The 18999-nt window shown below is 41.6% G+C and overlaps 1 protein-coding gene across 2 annotated transcripts; it reads left to right on the forward strand.

The window, feature by feature from the left end:
* The first annotated feature begins 1759 nt into the window (after positions 1-1759).
* LOC116312046 (zinc finger protein 385D-like) lies at positions 1760-16627 on the forward strand. 2 transcript variants are annotated; one of them, XM_031729380.2, is made up of 8 exons: positions 1761-1913; positions 4040-4155; positions 10658-10765; positions 11295-11457; positions 12925-13173; positions 13260-13441; positions 15124-15225; positions 15571-16627. In XM_031729380.2, the coding sequence occupies exons 1-8, from the start codon at positions 1904-1906 to the stop codon at positions 15817-15819; spliced, it is 1179 nt and encodes a 392-aa protein (XP_031585240.1). In that variant the 5' UTR covers positions 1761-1903; the 3' UTR covers positions 15820-16627. The 2 variants fall into 2 exon arrangements, with proteins under 2 accessions (XP_039461918.1, XP_031585240.1); XM_039605984.1 differs by lacking the exon at positions 10658-10765 and having other exon boundaries at positions 1760-1913.
* Positions 16628-18999: the final 2372 nt, after the last annotated feature.

The raw sequence follows: 18999 nt of genomic DNA on the forward strand, positions 1-18999 counted from the left end.
TTCTATTATTAATTATTTATCGATCTGCTATTTGTGGGCTGCTTCGAGCTGAGTCCAGAAACACAGTAAAGTAAGAGTGCCATTAACACATTAGCTCTGCTGTCACAGGTGAGCTTTCTGCCTGCTCTCAAGTTTGAGTTTTTGCTTTAAGTGATCACATCTGGAGAGTGGGAAGCAGGCTGGTGTTTTAGGCAAGGTTTTTCTGGCACATTAGCACAATAAAGTCTTCTATCCTCGGTTATAACACCTGACTTTTGCCTAGTTTTGCTGCTCTGACCACAGCTCCACTGATCCATTTTCTTCAAGGTGGCCTGACAAAAGTTTGGCGCCAATATTTCAGAGGTGATTTCTCACCCTGGCACCACTCCTACACTGGAGGAGAAGAAGCCACGTGGCTAAAACTAGAATATGAAACCACGGGCTTCCCAATGTGTGACACTGAGACGAAGCAAAACTTTTCAGCCATCTCCAGCAAAAGAGTGGGACAGGCAATAACAGCTAATGCACACAGCCCCCTAAAAGCCCTCCCCTCTTGCTCAGGGGAACACAAAACGCCTGGCAGCGCGGCGAGTGACAAAAGGGGCGTGAAATTGAGTTTATGAGTAGATGTTTCCATGTCTGTATTTTCCTCCTCCTCAGCTTTTGTTCCATGTGGCTCATGAATGGAGGCGCAGTCCACATGAAATGGCTCAGGCTGGAGATATGCCCTGAGTGTGAAGACACCGCATTTATTTGCGAACAAGCACATCACATACTATTTTGTTCCACTGAATAAACACTACTGAATGACTCCGAATGAGGCCTGTTGCGTGCCACGCTTTTGTATTATTTATGTTCACTGAATGCCTGGTTTGTGTGGCTTCTTCTTGCTTCACTTGTTAATCACACATTTGTGCATGCGTGTCTGTTTATTACCAATTAAAATAGCCTGTGAGCACACAAAAGCTCTCTCTCTCTCTGTGTGTGTGTGTAGTTTCAGGACAGCACTTGTTGAACTGACAGCCTTCCTGAGATAAGTCTCCCTAGAGTTTTTGGATTGTGGGAAAACACATGTTGTTGTCCACTTTATTGGCACAGGGAGAAAACATGTTTGGGCTCGAGGACAAGAAAGTCAGTCTGCCAAAAGATACAGTACATCTGAGCTCTCCAAGCATTTGCGGGTGCGTGCAAGTCAGAAAGACAGACAGGAGCGAGCCATGTTCTTTTTAAGGCTGAGTGATTATAGAATTTGCAAGCTCACATTAAAGTGTGCTTGCACGTATGTGTGGCAGACTGTGATGTTTTCACCTACTGTATGTGTCCGTGTGCAGTTTCCTCTCTATGGAGCGAAAGGATGCATCTAAAAATACCATGGGCCCAAGAGGAAAAGGAGGATGGGAAAGCACTTACCAAAGCAATAATTGGAACACAGTTCTCTCCTTTCCTTTCCCGTGCAGCACCTTTCCCATGCACTTTTATTGTGGATGTGTCAACTAGAAGTTCAAATTAAACCTAAATAATTTCTGTTGTTCCAACGAGTTAGAAATGTGCCTGTTGGCTTGTGGATGCTGGCACTGAGGGTGCAGTGGTGTGTGTGGGGGCTACACAAATCCTGGGTGGTAGTGTGTACCAATTAAGGTAATTTCCGGGTATTTGCCAAATTAAAACCAGACTTCTGGGAGATGTAGATACACGGGCAGATTTCTACACGGATTGTGTAAAGATGAGGAGGAGGGGTGAGTAGTTGAGGAGGAGGAGGAGGAGGAGGAGGGAATCCAGATGGGAAGGAGCAGCATCGGCGCCGCAGGAAAGAAGGAGAGAGAGGGAGAGAGACTGGAGGAGAAGACACGAAGCCTCATCTCTGCTCGGAGATGAAAGACACTTTTATCACACACTGAACAATCGGATCTCACTTGGTGCCGCAATGTATTTTGGTATGTAAACGAAGCTTTTTTATTAATATTGTTGCTCTTACATTAGTTTTTTAATAGGCTGGTAATAACGCAGCGGAGTCACTTGTTGCTATGTTGGATTGGACGTGAGCTTCGTGAAGTCAGTCACCTGCACAGCGGTATAGACAGAGGGACTCAGCGCACAGGTTATATCACGGTATTTTTGACTTTAAAGTCTGTTTACGCAAAAATAAGTATTGAAAATATTAGTCTATGCATAAAAGAGATGCAAAAATATAGTAACAGCATGCTGAGAGAACACAAAAGCTACTTTACTGCGTTTCTTAGATTATTTCATACCTTACATTTTAAACGGGTTTCACGATTGGGCTGTTTTATTGCTTTTGATCGTTGCCTGCAAGTTGATTGTCACTCCGCTGCTCTTAACCGACTGCAGTCTGTCACGTGTTTCTCAAAGGCATAATAACTTCTTTAAAGTAATCCATCCCAAAAGCAAATCAGATCAATCACGCAACGTTACGTGCGCGCACCCACACGTGCACCCTACAAGACTTTAGTCAGTTAACGGCAATCAGAGTAATGGCAGAGCGGATGGGTGTGTTATGATTGTGAGTGCGATGATTACACACGGTCCTAAATCAAACTGTAATCAAGCTGAGAGAACATGCAAACTATAGAAAATAAGGCTCTATAATCAGCACAACAAACAAGACCCTTATCAGCCATGGCCTCAACGTACTCGTGCACTGTTTTTCAGGTTGCATGTGCACTTATGTACGTGCTTGGCATATTTGAGTTTGTTTTTGATTAGAACCCCCCCTCACCAAAAAGTGTTTTGTGAAGGGTCTGATTGCTTGGTTGTGTGTGTAAAAAAACAAAAAACAAAAAAAACCTCTAAAATGATTTATTTGAGTAAATAATTTTAAAAGCAAAAAAATGACAAAGAAAAATGAAACTGGGAAGGTTGTCAAGGAAATAATAGGCCGCATTTGTACCCAGCATAATTACAGCATAAAATGCATTTCCCCCCCTCGGAGGTAGCAGAATCCTGCAGAGCCTTTATTTAGTCAAAGAACAAAAGTATGAAAAGTACAGTTTGACTCAAATTCTTCAGTTTTTTCTCTCTCTTTTTTTAAATTTATTTTTGCAAACCAAATTTAAGGCTAGTATCTCAGAATTTTGAATAAGTTAGATAAGGTTTCTCAGTTTTGAGTTATTTTCTTCAGACGGTTAACTTAGTTCTTGAAAATTTGAGCTAAATGAGCTAAATTTTTCACTTATGGATGACAAAAACAAACCATGTACAAGCACTTTTATAATGCAGAAGCAGTTTTAACCCAATATTAACACATTCACTGTAATGGAGGCAATTCAGGGTTCAGTATTTTACACAAGGACACTTTGACATCCATTTCAATTCAATCTAGCACTAAATCACAACAACAGTTGCCTCAAAGCACATTTTATTGTCAGGACCCTACAGTAATACAGAGAAAACCTCAGTAATCAGACGACCCTCTGTGAGCAAGCACTTGGTAACAGTGGGAAGGAAAAACTCCCTTTTAACAGGAAGAAACCTCCGGCAGAACCAGGCTCAGGGAGGGGCGGCCATCTGCTGTTACCAGAATGGAGATACTGACCACTGAGCCACTCTAAGTTCTTAGGAAGTTGTACTTGATCACAGTTTACAGCAAAGTGGGTTTGTGCCTATTAAAGTAATTTCCAGGATCTTTGAGTGAGAGAAGACCACTAGGATTAAATATTGGTATATTTTTTCCTGTTAGAAAGCCCATGAAAGCAAATTTCATGTTTTGGGGTACAATATAGCAGGACTCATCCCAAATGCACTCAAACTGGCTCAACATCTTATTTGAATTGAAAACAGTAACACAAATGATGAAGAGCATTTTACATAATAAAGTTTAAATTAAAATAAGACAAGACAAAGATGTAAGAAAGCATCAAAAATGTATCAAAACACTGAAGTTTTTGAGCACAGAATGTGTTCATCTGGTTCGCTCTGGTCTATTAGCTTTTATCATCATCATCATCATCATCATCTCAAAGGAACCACCTCATCTCCATCGAGTCATTGCTCCATATGTTTATCTATCTGCCTGTCTCCTTCCTCCTGTGATGTCTCTCAGGTAATGTGTGCCACAGCACTCTGCCGCCGCTGGCTCGTCCCACGCTGGGCAGGACCCAGCCCTCCCCTGACCCGAAAGCCCTCCTCCCCCTCCACCTGCTGCCTGGATTCACTGACGTGAGTACTGTCAATCATCGTAGCTGTCATGGCAACAAAGCTCTCACCACCTGCACTCTCATGCCTTTTATTATTATTATTATCAAAAGCAAAATTGTTCATTTTACCATACCAATTTTTTGCCTCAAGCGGAGGAGTTAATTTCGTGGAATAGTCTGCCTGCATGAAGTAAAAATTCAATGCACAGATGTATGAGCACGCTGCCTACACCTTTCCAAATATATCATGCCTAATGCAGAGAGCTGTGACATTTCCACACAACCTGGGGGGTGGGGGGGGGGGGGTGGAGCTGAATCCTTGGTATTCCTCCTGCAGAGCTTTTCTTAGAGCTGTCTGCCCCGGTGTTTGTGAAAGGTGAAGGTGGAGAGAACTAAGGCTGGCCAAGTCTAAGCCCAGAGGACTGTAGATGTGTCAGGCTGAGGGTTGATGTATGGTTTACACGGAAATCGTGTGATATCTCTTCGTATAATCCAAGGTGTTAAATGCCTTGGCTGTGTCAGAGTATGCTCATAACGCCATTGAGTCTGACCAAATAACTGCTCGGAAGCAGAACTGACAATTGTGCTTTTGTTCCTCCGTCCTCTTTACTCTTCTTTCCCATGACATGCTGTCAGATGTTTAGAAGATGTCTCCGAAGAGACACGTGAGGGTTCAGAAAGAGTACTGAGTGTATTTGTCTGCCTTTTGTGGCCTCTCACAGTGTAGCAGTTATTTTGCATGTGTGCGTGTGTGAGGGATTGTGTGTCAGGTCCGTCTCTTTGTCAAAAAGCCCATCTGCCACACAGGGAGACACTGCTCTAGGTCTCGGCCCTCTTGCCTTCCATTTCACCTCGCTTTCATCCACCCCTTCCACTTTCTGTGTTGCTTGTGCTCCAACGCCCTCTTCACTTCAGCTCTCTCTTCATATGTATTTTCCACTTTGTCCCCTGCTGTCATCTTTCCTCTCCCTCATCCTCTTGTGCGCTTTTTCTCCCTTTTGGAGCTTTCAGATCCTCTTCACCTTCCTTTGAACTCCTCTGTTCACTTCTAAATGTACTGCACATAATAAGAAACTTAATATTACGATATTTGTTGCTGTTGCTGGGTGAGCTTAATATAGCACGGACAGAAAAATGTTTTTAAATATCTCACTCGCACTCTCCCTGCTGTCTTTTCCCTGTTTGTCTCTTTCTGTCATTTCTTTGATTTTACTCCATGTTCAACACATCTCCCAGTCGGCAGCCACAGAAATAGTGTAACACCTGTAAAAAGTGACTGAGCGCTACAATGTTCACTACTGCTAATGCTGAATGAGTAATGTTGTAGACTTAACTCCTTTTTTGGACAGCAAGGTTAGAGAAAGAGTATCGGCTAAAAACTTAAAATCCAGCATATCTCCACACTAAAAGCCCTCTTTGCCACCTCTATAGACTTGAAATCTGCAATTAGCTACAGGCTATTATCTCAGTTAATTGCTAATCATTATCTCTGTAAAGTTTTAGAAAATAGTGACAGTGTCAAAAACCCACATATACTAATTTTACTGTCAGAAATGACAAGGAAAGCAGTGAATGCCCTCACTGATGATAAGGGAATTTGATATGTGGTTAAAATATTAGCTTACCATTACATTTTAGCATTTACATTAGCTAATTAGCTTGCCATTGTGTCAACTGTTCAGTCATAACCTTTCAGCCAATTACTTTAACCTTTCAGCCAATGTTTTTAATAGCTAATCTATTTAACAGATATTAATAGTGCTTAGTGATGTTTTGATAAAACTCTTGCTTGTTTCTTCTTCCCTGTTTCACTAATAATTTCAACAGTTTTGCCATTTTTTAGCTTATAATTGATAACTTTCAATTCATAATGTTAGCTAGCTCCTTGACTATTTAACTTTCCATCTTGTTTATTCCACTAACAGTTTATTATGTTATGCAATTTTTATCTGTACTGTTAAGTTACTAGAAACATTAAAAGTGAGTAGAAGTTGAGGGACTGTAGTTAGTAGCTTCAATAGTTTATCCATATTTTGCGCTAACAGTTTCCAGAGTTAGGTCCTTTAAACACTAAAATTTGTGCAAATGTTTTGTTCGTTAGAAATATTTTTCAGACTCACTTATTCTTAACTGTTCACACCGACCATGTAATTTCACTGGATGTTTTGGAGCATTTATTTTTCCAAATCTGACCAATCACTGCATTTGGCAATATGTGCGCTTGTAACTCAAATCAATACCAGTACTGAATGTATGCGAGATGGAAATAGTAAAATATTCTATTACACCACAGACACACTGCTAGATGCTTCTCCGGGTCAATCGATTCTCTGAAATTATTTCTCTGCCTCCTCAAACTCTGCTCCAACTCTGCCAACAAGAGCTCAAACTGCCCCACTGACATCCTGAAATATGTACAAAAGCGGTCGTGATAAAGCTTCAACTCCTGGATCAATCCATGAAATTCTCCCTGCTGCTGTCTTTTCGTGAGAATTAGATGAACCCAGAATCTCAGTTTCTTACTTTCCTTGTTTAGAAACTCATCATTGCTTGATGGTCAGTTCATTTTTTTCACTCCGTGTTTTTTGAGGCTGAATTGTGTGTGTACGCTACACGGCAAGTTTGGATTGGAAAATTTTAGCTTTAATTTTAGCTACCTCTACAATCTATTATCATTTATTATGGAAGCTTGTTTCTGCCACTGGGGAAAAAATAATTGACATACAGAGATAATTTGAAATTTCAGGTTATCTCAAAATTTCAACTTGCTCACTATCTCAAAATGTAACAAAAAAATTGAGATATTAAGTTGAAATTTGAAGGTACAAACCTTAAATTTTGACTTTGGAGAACAAATAGAAATTTTCTTCAGTGGCAGAAACAAACCAACATAATTTATAAATTAAGTTTGGATGTCTTTTTCTAATACTTATGTGTTACTTTTAGTTTTTTTTCTCAAATCTGTTCAGATGCACTTAAAAAAAAATTCAGATCATTTTAATTTCTCTTTTGTCATTTTAGTTGACCTCATCCTGCTGTATTCCCTTTGGGTTATGCAGACATACACTCATTTGTGAATCGCTGAACTCTTCCAGTTTTGCTGTCTTTATTAAATAAATTCCACCTCTGAGGTCCCCATATCCTTCAGTTGCTTTTGAGTGTTTGGAAAGAGCTGAACGAAAATAAAATATTGTCTAGAACGTATTTTGTCAGAGAATCGTCTTGCTCCTCTGAATCGAACCTGTGGGTGTGAAGTAAGTGGGCACGCAGCTGAACTCTGACGGCCTGTGTTTTCTTCTGAAATGTGTCTCTTTATGTGTGGGTTCTTCGTGTGTGTGTATTTGTGGTAAAGCAGTGCATTCGCTTGTGTGCTTTGGCCTCCATAAAACTCTGCACAGGAGTTTGTTTGGTGCCCACATGTGCGTTGTCATGACTACAGGGTTGCAGGCATGTGTGTGGATGCTTGTCGTGATTCAGGGACCCCCGCTTTTAAAACTTGGACTTCAGAAGCTCGGTTGGCTCGTATTCTTTTTCTTTTTCTTTTTAGAAACAAAAAAAAGTGATATTGTTTCCAAGAATAAAATAATTGAAATGACAAAGAGCCCAAAAGCAGCAGCTCATTCATCATAACTCACTCCTTTTAGGTGTTTGACGTCAGACATTCACACATAGCTGTCATGCTGGTACACAGTGTAAATCCAGGAGTATTCATCATTATAAAGTTTTTGACTGTGATCCAGGTAGAAGTCTGCTTTACTTCACTTTGCCATATGTTTCAGCCATAACTGACTCCCTGGAGCAGAGCATGTCTGACATGCTGACACCCTGTGTGCGAGGAGGTTTCTGGAGGGAATATGCTGGATATAATTGATGCTGTGTGGTGGATGTGATGCCTTTATTTAGTGTACAATCCACTGAATGTACTGCTTTCATTTCTCTTCATGAGCTCACAGTGGCAGATTTGTTTCTGCATGTGATATATATATTTGTGCGAGTGTGTGTGTGCAAAACAAAACCGAAGAGGCAATGAGTAAGAAGGGCAAACTGACTTTGCTGCAGGTGCTAGTCCATCGTAGTGCCGAGTGGGAGTGGAGGGTAAGAGTGACTCCACGGGGAGCCGGGAAGGTGACTTTGATCAGACGCAGGCGAAGGGAAAGGGTTCAGAGGTAAGCAGATGGAGGGGTGAAGTGAGGAATGTGTGATGGAAGGTCAGGTGGAGATACAGGAGCCTTGGGGCTGAGGAGCGAGGAGGGAGCGAGCGGGCTGTTAGCTGATGTTAAACTGTTCAATCTCATTCACAGAAGCATAAAAAAGGTCTCATAAATACTCTCACATAAAGATGTTTGTCACACGTTACGTGACAGATTTAGTCCTTTGCTTTGTTTCTTAAATTTCTACGACGTTTTGCATTTCACACGATACACATGATGTGTTTGTTTTTATGGAAGGTTGCTGGAGTTTTCTATACACAAACAGCTGCAGGGAAACAGGGAGATAAGAGACCTGCGACTGCACAGATACATTCCAGTGTAGCAGCCCAGAGTGATGATCAAAGAAGAGTAGTGAGAACACACACACACAGACACGCACACCCACTGTTGAGTTTTTCACTTTTGAAGAGCGTGTTCAGGTTTGGCACTAAAGAAACAAGGTACATCTCCACTGCAGTGCTATACCGAGGGTTCTCTGGGGTTAGAGGACTAGCTGGCTGACCCATAAGAATGCATAAATTTTTTTTTTTACCACTAACCAGATTTCCATAAAACCCCCACTCCTCACTCCCCACTCCCCGCCCGCCTTGGCTGCTTATATGGCCTCCTACATTTCATCTCAGGTAATAGTCTTGTTTTGCTCCACAAAGGCCAGTTGGGTTTTATTACACTGAGTAGTTGTGCTCATTACAATTTCCAGTAATGTCCAGCGGTGCACAGTGTTGTGTGGTCAGATAATGGTATTGTGTACACGCGTATATGCAAAGGCATGGACAGGTTTACTGCCTCTTTCTTACACGCATAAATAAAAGTACTCTGGGGGGGGGTCTGAAACTTCATTAGCTGATCCGCAATACGAGGCAACACAAACATGATTATGCTGCACGCAATTTCAAGCTATTTTACTTAGTTTTCTTAATATGGTAATAGTTTCTCGCTGTTTGGTTGGAAAGACCATTTGCACGTTTGGTGTTATGAAGTCTTCCTGGAACAGGGCTGTGTGAGTAAAACTCTCACCCCTGCAGGTTTTAAAGGTGCCTGTAAAAAGTTTTGTGTTTTCTCTGTTATGGATAGCAAAGGTTGTGGTCAGCATGGCTTCAAGGTGGTCTGAGTGGACTCCAACAGTGATGCGCAGAAAGAAGGGCAGGGCCATTTTACCACTGTGCAGCATCCCCTTTTATTTTAACAGTCTGTAAACGTCTGGGAACTGAGGAGAGTAGCTGCTGTTCAACAGTCCTCAGTGTTTTCCATCCATCCATCCATCCATCCATCCATCCATCCATCCATCCATCCATCCATCCATCCATCCATCCATCCATCCATCCATCCATCCTCCCTCCCTCCACTTCAGACATTGTACAGAGATTTCTTCAGATTCTCTGAATCTTTTGATGATATTGTGCAATGTAGATAATCTGGTATTCAAAGCCTTCACAATTTTATGTTGAGTAACATTGTTCTGAAATTACTCCTCAATTTGTAGACACATCTTTCAGCAGGCTGGTGCACCGAAGCCCAGTTTTAGAGATTAGAAACTTTGCATCACTAAGATATCTCATGTTACTGGCTTATTGCCAGTTAACCCAATTACTAGCAAAAAGTTCCTCCAGCTGTTTCATTTTAGCACCACCTACTTTTCCAGCCTTTTCTTGCCCCTGTGCCAACTTTTTGGAGATCTGTTGCTATATTTTTCATGAAATACCAAATGTCTCATTTGATATGTTTTCTATGTTGTGCTGTGAATAAAATACTTTAAACACAGCGCACTGAATTTTTCAGAATTGGCTTTGCTCTTCAGAGTGCTTATGGCCACAAGGGCAAAAAGCTTTACCACACGTGAGCATTTGGAACATATGGAGAAAACCGGTGGCCAGCAGAGAAGTGGGTTATGCTGCAGAGTGGTGTGACAGGTTTCATATAAACATTTTGAATCCTGTTCTATACCATGAAAACAGTTCAGTGTCAGTGTAATTAATCCAAGCTGAAATGACCAAACAGACTGCACTGTGAAAGCTTTTCTAAGTCACGTTACATCATGTCAGTCAAGATGATATGTTGGTATTTGTCTCGGGCAGGCTGAGGCAGCAGAGAGCACGTGGTTTGCTGTTTTGTTGATTTCACTGACAGATGTGTGAACATCAATATTGTTTATGGGCACCAGCCCACCTTAGTAGGTCCTGAAAAGCTAAAATTATCTGCTGATAGCATGCAATTTAAAGAGGAGATCACTTTCACTACCTAACTCAGTCTGGTCTGTTAGAGCATAATCCACAACCAGTTCAGACATTAACATTTCCCTTTTCCTTGTTGCAGATGGATCATATACATAAAGCTCTGACTGGCCCAGGCTTTGGGCTAACCTCACCCTTAATAAGAAAGCCCAGTTCCTGCGGTGTCTGTCGTCTTAGATTCAACTCTGAGGTGGGCGATGCTGTGTGGGAAACACATGCTTTGTCAGTTGTTTTTTGTCTTTCAAGGTGCGCTTGTTTTTCTCACACACGCCCTTACATGACAGTTGAACCACAGAGAAGACCTGCCCTTACACATGGCTGTCTTACTGGTTTTGAAGGTTTAAAGCTTTCTTACTTAATTACTGGGTCAAATGTGAACTCACCTGATATTTGATCTTGGTAGAAAATTCATTTTGTAATATTTGTGCCATAGCACGACTCATAAGAAAGCAACTCAACAACTGCAAAGTACTGTCACATATTGTACGGATATTTTTGTAAAAATGTGGAAAAAGTGCACATAGTGCTTTACTTATTTACTTTAACGACTTACCACTTGATTACTTACTACACTGGCAACTGTAAGCAAGTCAGAGAACGATAGCTTTCTGCAGTTTTTCCATTCATATTCAAGTCATGCATTGTTGTGTAAAGTAAAGATAGCCACTTTACTGCATGAAGCAAAATCTTTTTTTTTTCTTTTCCTGTTGGACATCAAGGCTCAGGCTTCCTCCCATTATAGCGGCACGAAGCATGCGAAAAAGCTGTTAGCTCTGGACGCCCCAGATTCAAAGATCAGGACCTGCGAACCGGTCTCCAAGGAAACTGCAGTCCTGTTGTCGTCGTGCTCACGGCCCTCCAGCTCTGACACAACATCAGGAGGTGAGTGCATTTCTGCAACCATGCATGCACACGTGTGCACGGACATCACGCACATGACACCGTTAGACATATGAACGCGCAGCTCAGACCTTCTTTTCCTAGTCACGACCTTAACTCTTTGATGTGATAAACCTCCTGCTGCTTTGGGTTGCACGGTGAAGTGATTAAAGGTTGGGCATTATCCTCTGCTTCTTTTTCGTGTCTACATTTTCTGACCTCATTCAGGTCTCCTGAGATCAAAAGAGCATTGAAAATGCTTTGAATATGATCTGTGGGTAGCTCTCCTCCACTATGTATGAGTGTGCGCTTGCTCAAGGGCCTCAGGCACATGTGCGTCTGCAGGCATGCAAGTGTGGCGGTGTGTCAAAGCACTGACTGCTTTCCAGTGTGTGTTTATATTTGTGCCAGTGCTGATGTGCTACTTTTGCACACTCGTGGGCGTTTAAGGATTGAAAATAATGCATTTCGCCACAGTTAAAGAAGAAAGAGGTTGAAGAAATATTCTTGACAACGCCGACAGGAGAGTTTGTTTTTGAGAGAGTGAGAGGGTGAATGATCATTTCAAGAGTTTTGGGGAAGTGGATGAGAAGCAGGAGCGCTCTCTGAAGATTACTTTAGTGAGAGAGCGGGGAATCAGTGGTAACAAACAGACACCCACTCAGTGAGGCAGAGCTAATCATTGTTATTAACAGAGAATGAATCCTTAAATCTGCACGCGCTCCTCCGGGGGAAAAGTCGGCCCCACAAAAGATAACAGAGTCAAATCATCTCTATACAAAAGTGTCCGTTTAAGTGCCGCAAGGCAGAAACCCAGGAGAAATCATTGATTATTAGTGTGATTAGTGAGGTTGATGGAGCTCATAATCATGTGTAGCCTGCTGAGCTTTTATCTTTCTCTTATCATAAAGAATTCAGAAATTTCATAGAAGTGGAAAAATGTTCACGTTTGTCTTCCTTAGTGCTCGTTCTTGCCAACAGGACTTTCCCTAATGCATTTTTTGGGGGGCTCTGAAGCTTCAGCAGTAATCAACAGAAAAAATTCAAAGCTTCCCATCTGAATTTAATACTCCAATGCTGTCTGACAAAATCACCACATGCATAAGTTTAAAAGCTTTAAAGTGGTGCTGCGCTGTGCCGCTCTGTGAACAGAGCAGAGAGAGAGGGAGAGAGAGCCGTGGAGAGCAAGACCTCGTAGAGTGAGATTCTTCACTGGCCATAAAAGTTGATAAATGTGTACTAAATCTAGAAATTATGTTGCTAAGCTGGCTACAGTGTCTTGAAATTAAACTAAATCACCACGAATCCAAGTTGAGACTGCATTTATTTCTCCAGTCTACAGAAAAAAATACACATTCAAGCAAGCACATTTAAATATCACAATTAAGAACTGAATATATACCCAGACGATGAATATCCAAACAGTCAAATATTAAAGTATAACCTTACTTTTCCCCCCCTTTGTTTTAGAGCCTTCATCGCTGAACTCTACCTCAGAAATGGCACCATCAACCAGTGGCTCCACTGAAACTGTGAAAGCACCTTCTGACCCTTCCTTGTCACCCATTTCAAGGACAACAGAGAAAGAGGCACCAAAAGATGGAGAGGTGGAGGCTCCAGGAGAGGAGACCGAAGAAGCAAAAGCTATACGTCTTCTGTACTGCTCTCTCTGCAAGGTGGCTGTCAACTCAGCCTCCCAGCTTCAGGCCCACAACAGTGGTGAGAGGCAGTCGCTGCCACGGCCAGACTTTGCTCAGATGAAGCGTGTTTCTATAATTTGTTGATCTGACTTTATATCTGCTCAGGCACTAAGCACAAGACCATGCTCGAGGCCAGAAGTGGCGATGGAGCCATCAAATCCTTCCCCAGGATGGGGGTCAAAGGCAAGATGGCTGCACCGTCTGAGTCATCGACAGGACTCCAGAATAAAACTTTCCACTGTGAGATCTGCGACGTGCACGTCAACTCTGAGACTCAGCTCAAACAGGTGATCCCTGCAGTATGATAAGCTCAAAAATGAACTCTGACAATTGTAGATGTGTTTTAATATGTTTTAACTTCTAGGAGTTCATCACTTTTTAATAGTTTTGGATATAATATGATACGGCATCCAAACCTCGAAATCTTAGATAATAAGATGTTTGACATTATATAGCATCTTAAAATGTATTTACCATGAAAAGTGGTTTATAGATTTTTAATACAAACATCAATTAATTACAATTACAACATTATTAATACAAAAACCTTTGTATATACGTGTTAATATTCCGCTACATCTGCTTTTACCCCCCAAAAACCAGAGATGCTTCATGAAAAATTACTCACATGGTGGGAAATATACATGCACTTTGCTAGGTACACCTTGCTAGTACCAGATTAGACTCGCTTTGTGCTTGGACCTGAATTGAATCTTCATGGCATAGATTCATAAAGCTGCAGGAAGCATTTTGGTTGGGTGCACAGTTGCTGCAGATTTTTCAGCTGCACACCCATGATGCTAATTTTTCTTTCTACCACATCCCAAAAGTGTGCTTTTAGATTTCGATCTGGTGACTGTGGAGGTCGTTTGAGTACACTGAACTCATTGTCATGTTCGAGAAACCAGTTTGAGATAATTTGAGCTTTGTGAGATTGTGTGTTCCGGGCATTCTGCTCCCGCATACCTAAATGCACTCAGTTGCTGCCATGTGATTGGCTGATTAGATATTTATCTTTGCACATTGGGATGCACAAGTGTCTGGTGGTCATTACAGGAATCACAGGATATAATGTACAGCAAAACTTCAATTTTATGGTTTGAGGAAGAAAGCAAATTTATTTAATTAGATTCATCCAAGAAGTGATCCCTTGCTTTCTGCAGTCACACCATGCAGTGACCTTATTTTATTGCACACTGATTGCCAGTAGTTGTGTTGTTCCTGCCCTCATGGAGTGACCAATGGAAGGCAACATAAGAAAACTGACTCTTGCACTAACTTACTGGTTACTTCCTCTTGTGCATGTAAAGTTATTAAAAGGTCAGCTGTCACACAGATTTGCTATTCAAAGAGTTCAGGAAGTACAAAGCCACCGCGATTCATCATCACTTTATCCATCATGCATTAAAGACGGGAAACTCAGGACCATGCAAATTTTATTCCCAATCACAGTGTGAACGGCTCACACCTGTCGCTGCAGGTGAGTTAAAATCACAGATCCCTCAAGATAATGAGCACAAAGCTACTAAGCCTTTGCTATTTCACTGAGCATTTGAATATGATGTTAGCATCTCTGTTCGTGATGTGAATGCATAGCATTGGTCTGACTGTTTAAAAGTTAACTTTGGCCAGGTGCTCATGAATATTTAGCAGCTTGCTGCTGATTGTGTGGCGCGCTGGCCACAGCCATCTGTTTGTGCTTGTCAGTCAAATTTTAAAAGATTTCCTAACCCGCCCCTTATAAATATTTGGAGTCTCAAAGTCAGAGTCAACAAAATACAAACAGTCTGCCTGAATTGCCAAAAATAGGAGCTTTGATTGCTGCTTGCCTTTAATTTCCTTTTCACATTATTCAGATTACCAAGCATCACCTTCTTTTTTCGCCCATACCATCTTTTTGCTGCAGCCTGTGTCTGTGTGGGTCTCTTTTGCTGTGTGCTTATCTACGTGTCTCTTTCCTCGACTCCAGCACATCAGCAGCAGGAGACACAAGGACAGAGCGGCAGGTAAACCAGCCAAGCCTAAATTCAGCCCCTACACTCCCACCCAACGTCACCAGAGTTTCCAGGCAGTGAGTACCACGCTATTGCTTGACTTACTTTCACCCCCTCATCATTGTGTTTGTGTACATGAGTTGATCCTCGTGGGCTTCTTCCAGGAAGCTCCACTCCCTACTGCCAGTGAAACAAATAGTCAGCGATAGCTCAAGAATAATAAATTTTCTGAATTCTAACCTCTTGACATAATGAGTTGGACAAAAGGGCAGGATTTCACTGGAACAGAGAGTGGATTATTAATAAGAATGCCTGGTGATAAATGGAACAGCTTGTACCTCTAGTTTTCTAGTTTCCTACTTTAATTTCCCAGGAAAACACTCACCTTGATACTACTTTGTCTCCCTGTGTTTCATCCTCAGATAAGGCTGACTTTACGAAAGAACCAAGATCTGACCAAGCCTCTGGCGTCTTGTGTCCTCCAGCGTCAGCTCTCTGTTGCTGCCGCCGCTGCTGCTGCCATGGCGTCTTTGCCCCCGTTCCCTCTCCCGCCTGCATCAAACTCGAACCCCGCCCTGTTTCACAGTCAATCCCTCCCCCAGGCCCTGCTTCATCCGGCACCCGGACCCATCTGCTCAACACACACGTCTGTTCTGTTTTCCCCCTACTGACCTGGCCGATGTCTCTATCGCTTCTGAACTACAGCTAAAAGCAGACATGAGGCCCGAACAAGATGTGATATAAGCCAGTGCCCTTTGTACTTCACATGCCAACAGACACCACGGGTGTCACGGACCAGACATTTGCTGCGGTTAAAACCACAAGAGTGGGTCAGATTGAGGTAGCAGATGGGCGAAGACAGAGTATTTTGAAATGTGAGAGAGTGTGTGAATGCTACCGGGTGCGTGGACACACGTATTCATCACAGAAGTGCAAGTTTTTGCTCTATTTTGTAGCACTTTTGCTAATAATCTGTGACGCATTAAAGAAATTCCTCTCTCTCGAGATATATATATATATATATATATATATATATATATATATATATATATGTATATATATATATATATATATATGTATATATATATATATATATATATATATATATATATATATATATATATATATAACAAAAGATGCAGAATAGCAAACTTCCATGATGAATATAGCTGTGTGTGTTTGTATGTGCACATGAATGCTATTCAGAGCATGCTTAACTATTATTTTCCAATTTTAAAAAAATTGCTGGGGACTTTCACATCGATTGCACAATGTTCCTACTTTTCTTTCTGTCTGAGGGTTAATGCATCCTCACGAGGTTATTGTTGAAAATGCTCCAAAAATGTGCAATTTGTCAAATAAATAAGTGCAATAATGATTCAAGTTCATGCTGTGCTCATGTCTTTGTCGGATGGAAATTTAAGCATCAAAAAGATGAGAGCGTACCCAAGAAATAAACATTTGACTTTCTCATTTCAACTCCTTGTGTACGTGTCTACGTGTATGTGCCGGAATTGTTGACGCAGCCAGGCGTCGCCTCCTCTCCAGATCATAAATCTCAGTATCTGACTACGACTTAAGCTCAGTTAATCTCCTTTGATACTTAGCAGCACACAGAACATTTTTCCTAGGTTCTCTTTTTTTGTTTCAGGTAAAAAGGACACATCCATGGCAGGATGTCTCCGAAGGCCCCTCCACATATCCTCCAGCTTCAATCTCCGAGATAAATCAGTGCAGGAATGTTCTGTCTGTTGTTATTGTCTGTCTTTCTGATAAGGTTTACTACACTGCAGCTGCAAGCAATGTGGTCAGTTTGGTGCACTTAGTATGGATACAGTGTGTGTGTGTGTGTGTGTGTGCTGCAAGAGTACAATATGTGTGTGATTGCTGGTGACATTCCACACTGATGTTAGGTGAGTGATGGCCGTCTATACTTGCTTCTTAAAAAAGATCGTTCGTGTGTGCTGCTGCTTTGTCAACTTTTCCTGACCCCTCATCATATTTTCTTGTTTTTTCTTTCATCAGACACCAAACTCGATTAAATTGTTAGATGTTTTACTTCTGTCTCCTGAAGTCGCTCCAAAGCAAATAACCTTACCGGCCAGTTCGGAGAGTTATCATCCAATATGTCACTGCTTCCTGATTCTTCCCATTGTCAAGGCAGTTAATATTATTATAAATTGCCTGGGTGATGACTGTGAACATCTGTGTGGGGGATGCTCAATTCTCCACACGCTATTGGAATTCAGACCTCCACTGGCCCCCTAACTGCCTGGCTCACTCCCTGGCCAGCCTTCACTGCCTTTTCTCCTTCACCTTTTGTCATCTTTCTTTGGTTATCTCACATGTTCACGTCTACTTTCTCCACCAGCTTTCTGGCAGGTGCACGTGCACACATAAACATATGTCAACAATACAAAAGCCTGACTTGGCATCCACGGAATTTTTTATTCTGTGCTACCTGGAACGACTACAAAAGTACAATGCAGAGCTATGCATGCCATGTGAGGGCTGCTTGCTGTTCACGTTCATAAAAAGGCTATAATAAGCTCTTGGCGTGTGAACGCAACCTTTTGACACATTTCAACTCAGTTCAAATAAGTAAGAACAAAGGAGGTTGTGTATACAATGAGTATGAGCGACAGGAATCACCATTCAAGCTTAAAATACTTATGTTTTTCTTATTATTGTATTAGATCAGAGTTTGTTGAAAGAAGAGAAGCATACCTTGGTAAATTCACTGATTTGCTTCATAGCCTTTGAATCATAGAAGAAGACTCTCATCTCTGTATGGAGGTGCCAGTATAGCTCTGTACAAGAAATGTAACAAAAAAACTCCCTACCAGCAGTTTTATTGTGACTCCATCACACAATTCACCATTTTATGGGGTTATTGTGGATGTTTATCAGGACTCTGTGGAGGGAAATTTCTCACTTGGCAACAAAAAAACACCTTGCACACAACACCTATTAAACAAAGTGCAGTTTTGACGCTTGAGTTTTTGCAACTCATTAAACAACTGAGACCAACAAATGTGCTAATTAGTGAGGTTTAGAGACACAAGGATTTATTTGTGTAACAAAACCAACCGCATAGTCTACATCACAGGTGTCGAACTCCAGGCCTGCAGGTTTTAGATGTTTCCTTGATCCAACACAGCTGATTTAAATGGCTAAATTACCTCCTCAATGTGTCTTGAAGTTCTCCAGAAGCCTGGTAATGAACTGATCACTTGATTCAGGTGTGTTGACCTAGGGTGATATCTAAAACCTGCAGGACACCGGCCCTCGAGGCCTGGAGTTCGACACCCCTGGTCTACATGAAAGTGGACCTGTTGCGCTCGTTTCCAGCACTGTATTTCTATTCTTGCATTCAACCAGAGAAACTTTGATCAAAAAAAACAAACATCCTAATTTGTGTTGTAAAAGCTCTCGATGCACACACCTCATTCACCTGCTATGTGAAACAAAACTTTTTAAGTTCTTCTCACTTTAAGGCCACAGTTTTCATCTGATTGGCTGCCCCTCTCAGTCAGAAGATTTAAACAGCAGGTGAGTGTGGCCTCTCCACTCAGAGGGTTTGTTAGCTGCCCTTCTCTATGACATCATGGAGTGCCAAGAGTAAAACAAGAGATTTAGGGGTGTTGCAGGGAATACTTACACACACACACTGATCACATTATTTAAAAGACTGACCCTGTAACAGTACAGATATGACTGGCCCACTTGAACATGCCATGCATTTTCAGGGATCTGAATTTTCTTTTTTTCACCTATTATAAAAAAAAGAATTACGACAGGCCTGTTCAGAGACCTCATGGTATTTGACCAGGTGGTTAACAGTAATCTGT

This window comes from Oreochromis aureus, linkage group 22, assembly GCF_013358895.1.
Source record: "Oreochromis aureus strain Israel breed Guangdong linkage group 22, ZZ_aureus, whole genome shotgun sequence".
Classification (NCBI taxonomy): domain Eukaryota; kingdom Metazoa; phylum Chordata; class Actinopteri; order Cichliformes; family Cichlidae; genus Oreochromis; species Oreochromis aureus.

Coding starts and splice junctions, on each gene's coding strand:
- LOC116312046 (XM_031729380.2), top strand. Junction 11,458..12,924: donor CTCTGACACAACATCAGGAG/GTGAGTGCATTT, acceptor CCTTTGTTTTAG/AGCCTTCATCGCTGAACTCT. Junction 13,174..13,259: donor GCTTCAGGCCCACAACAGTG/GTGAGAGGCAGT, acceptor ATATCTGCTCAG/GCACTAAGCACAAGACCATG.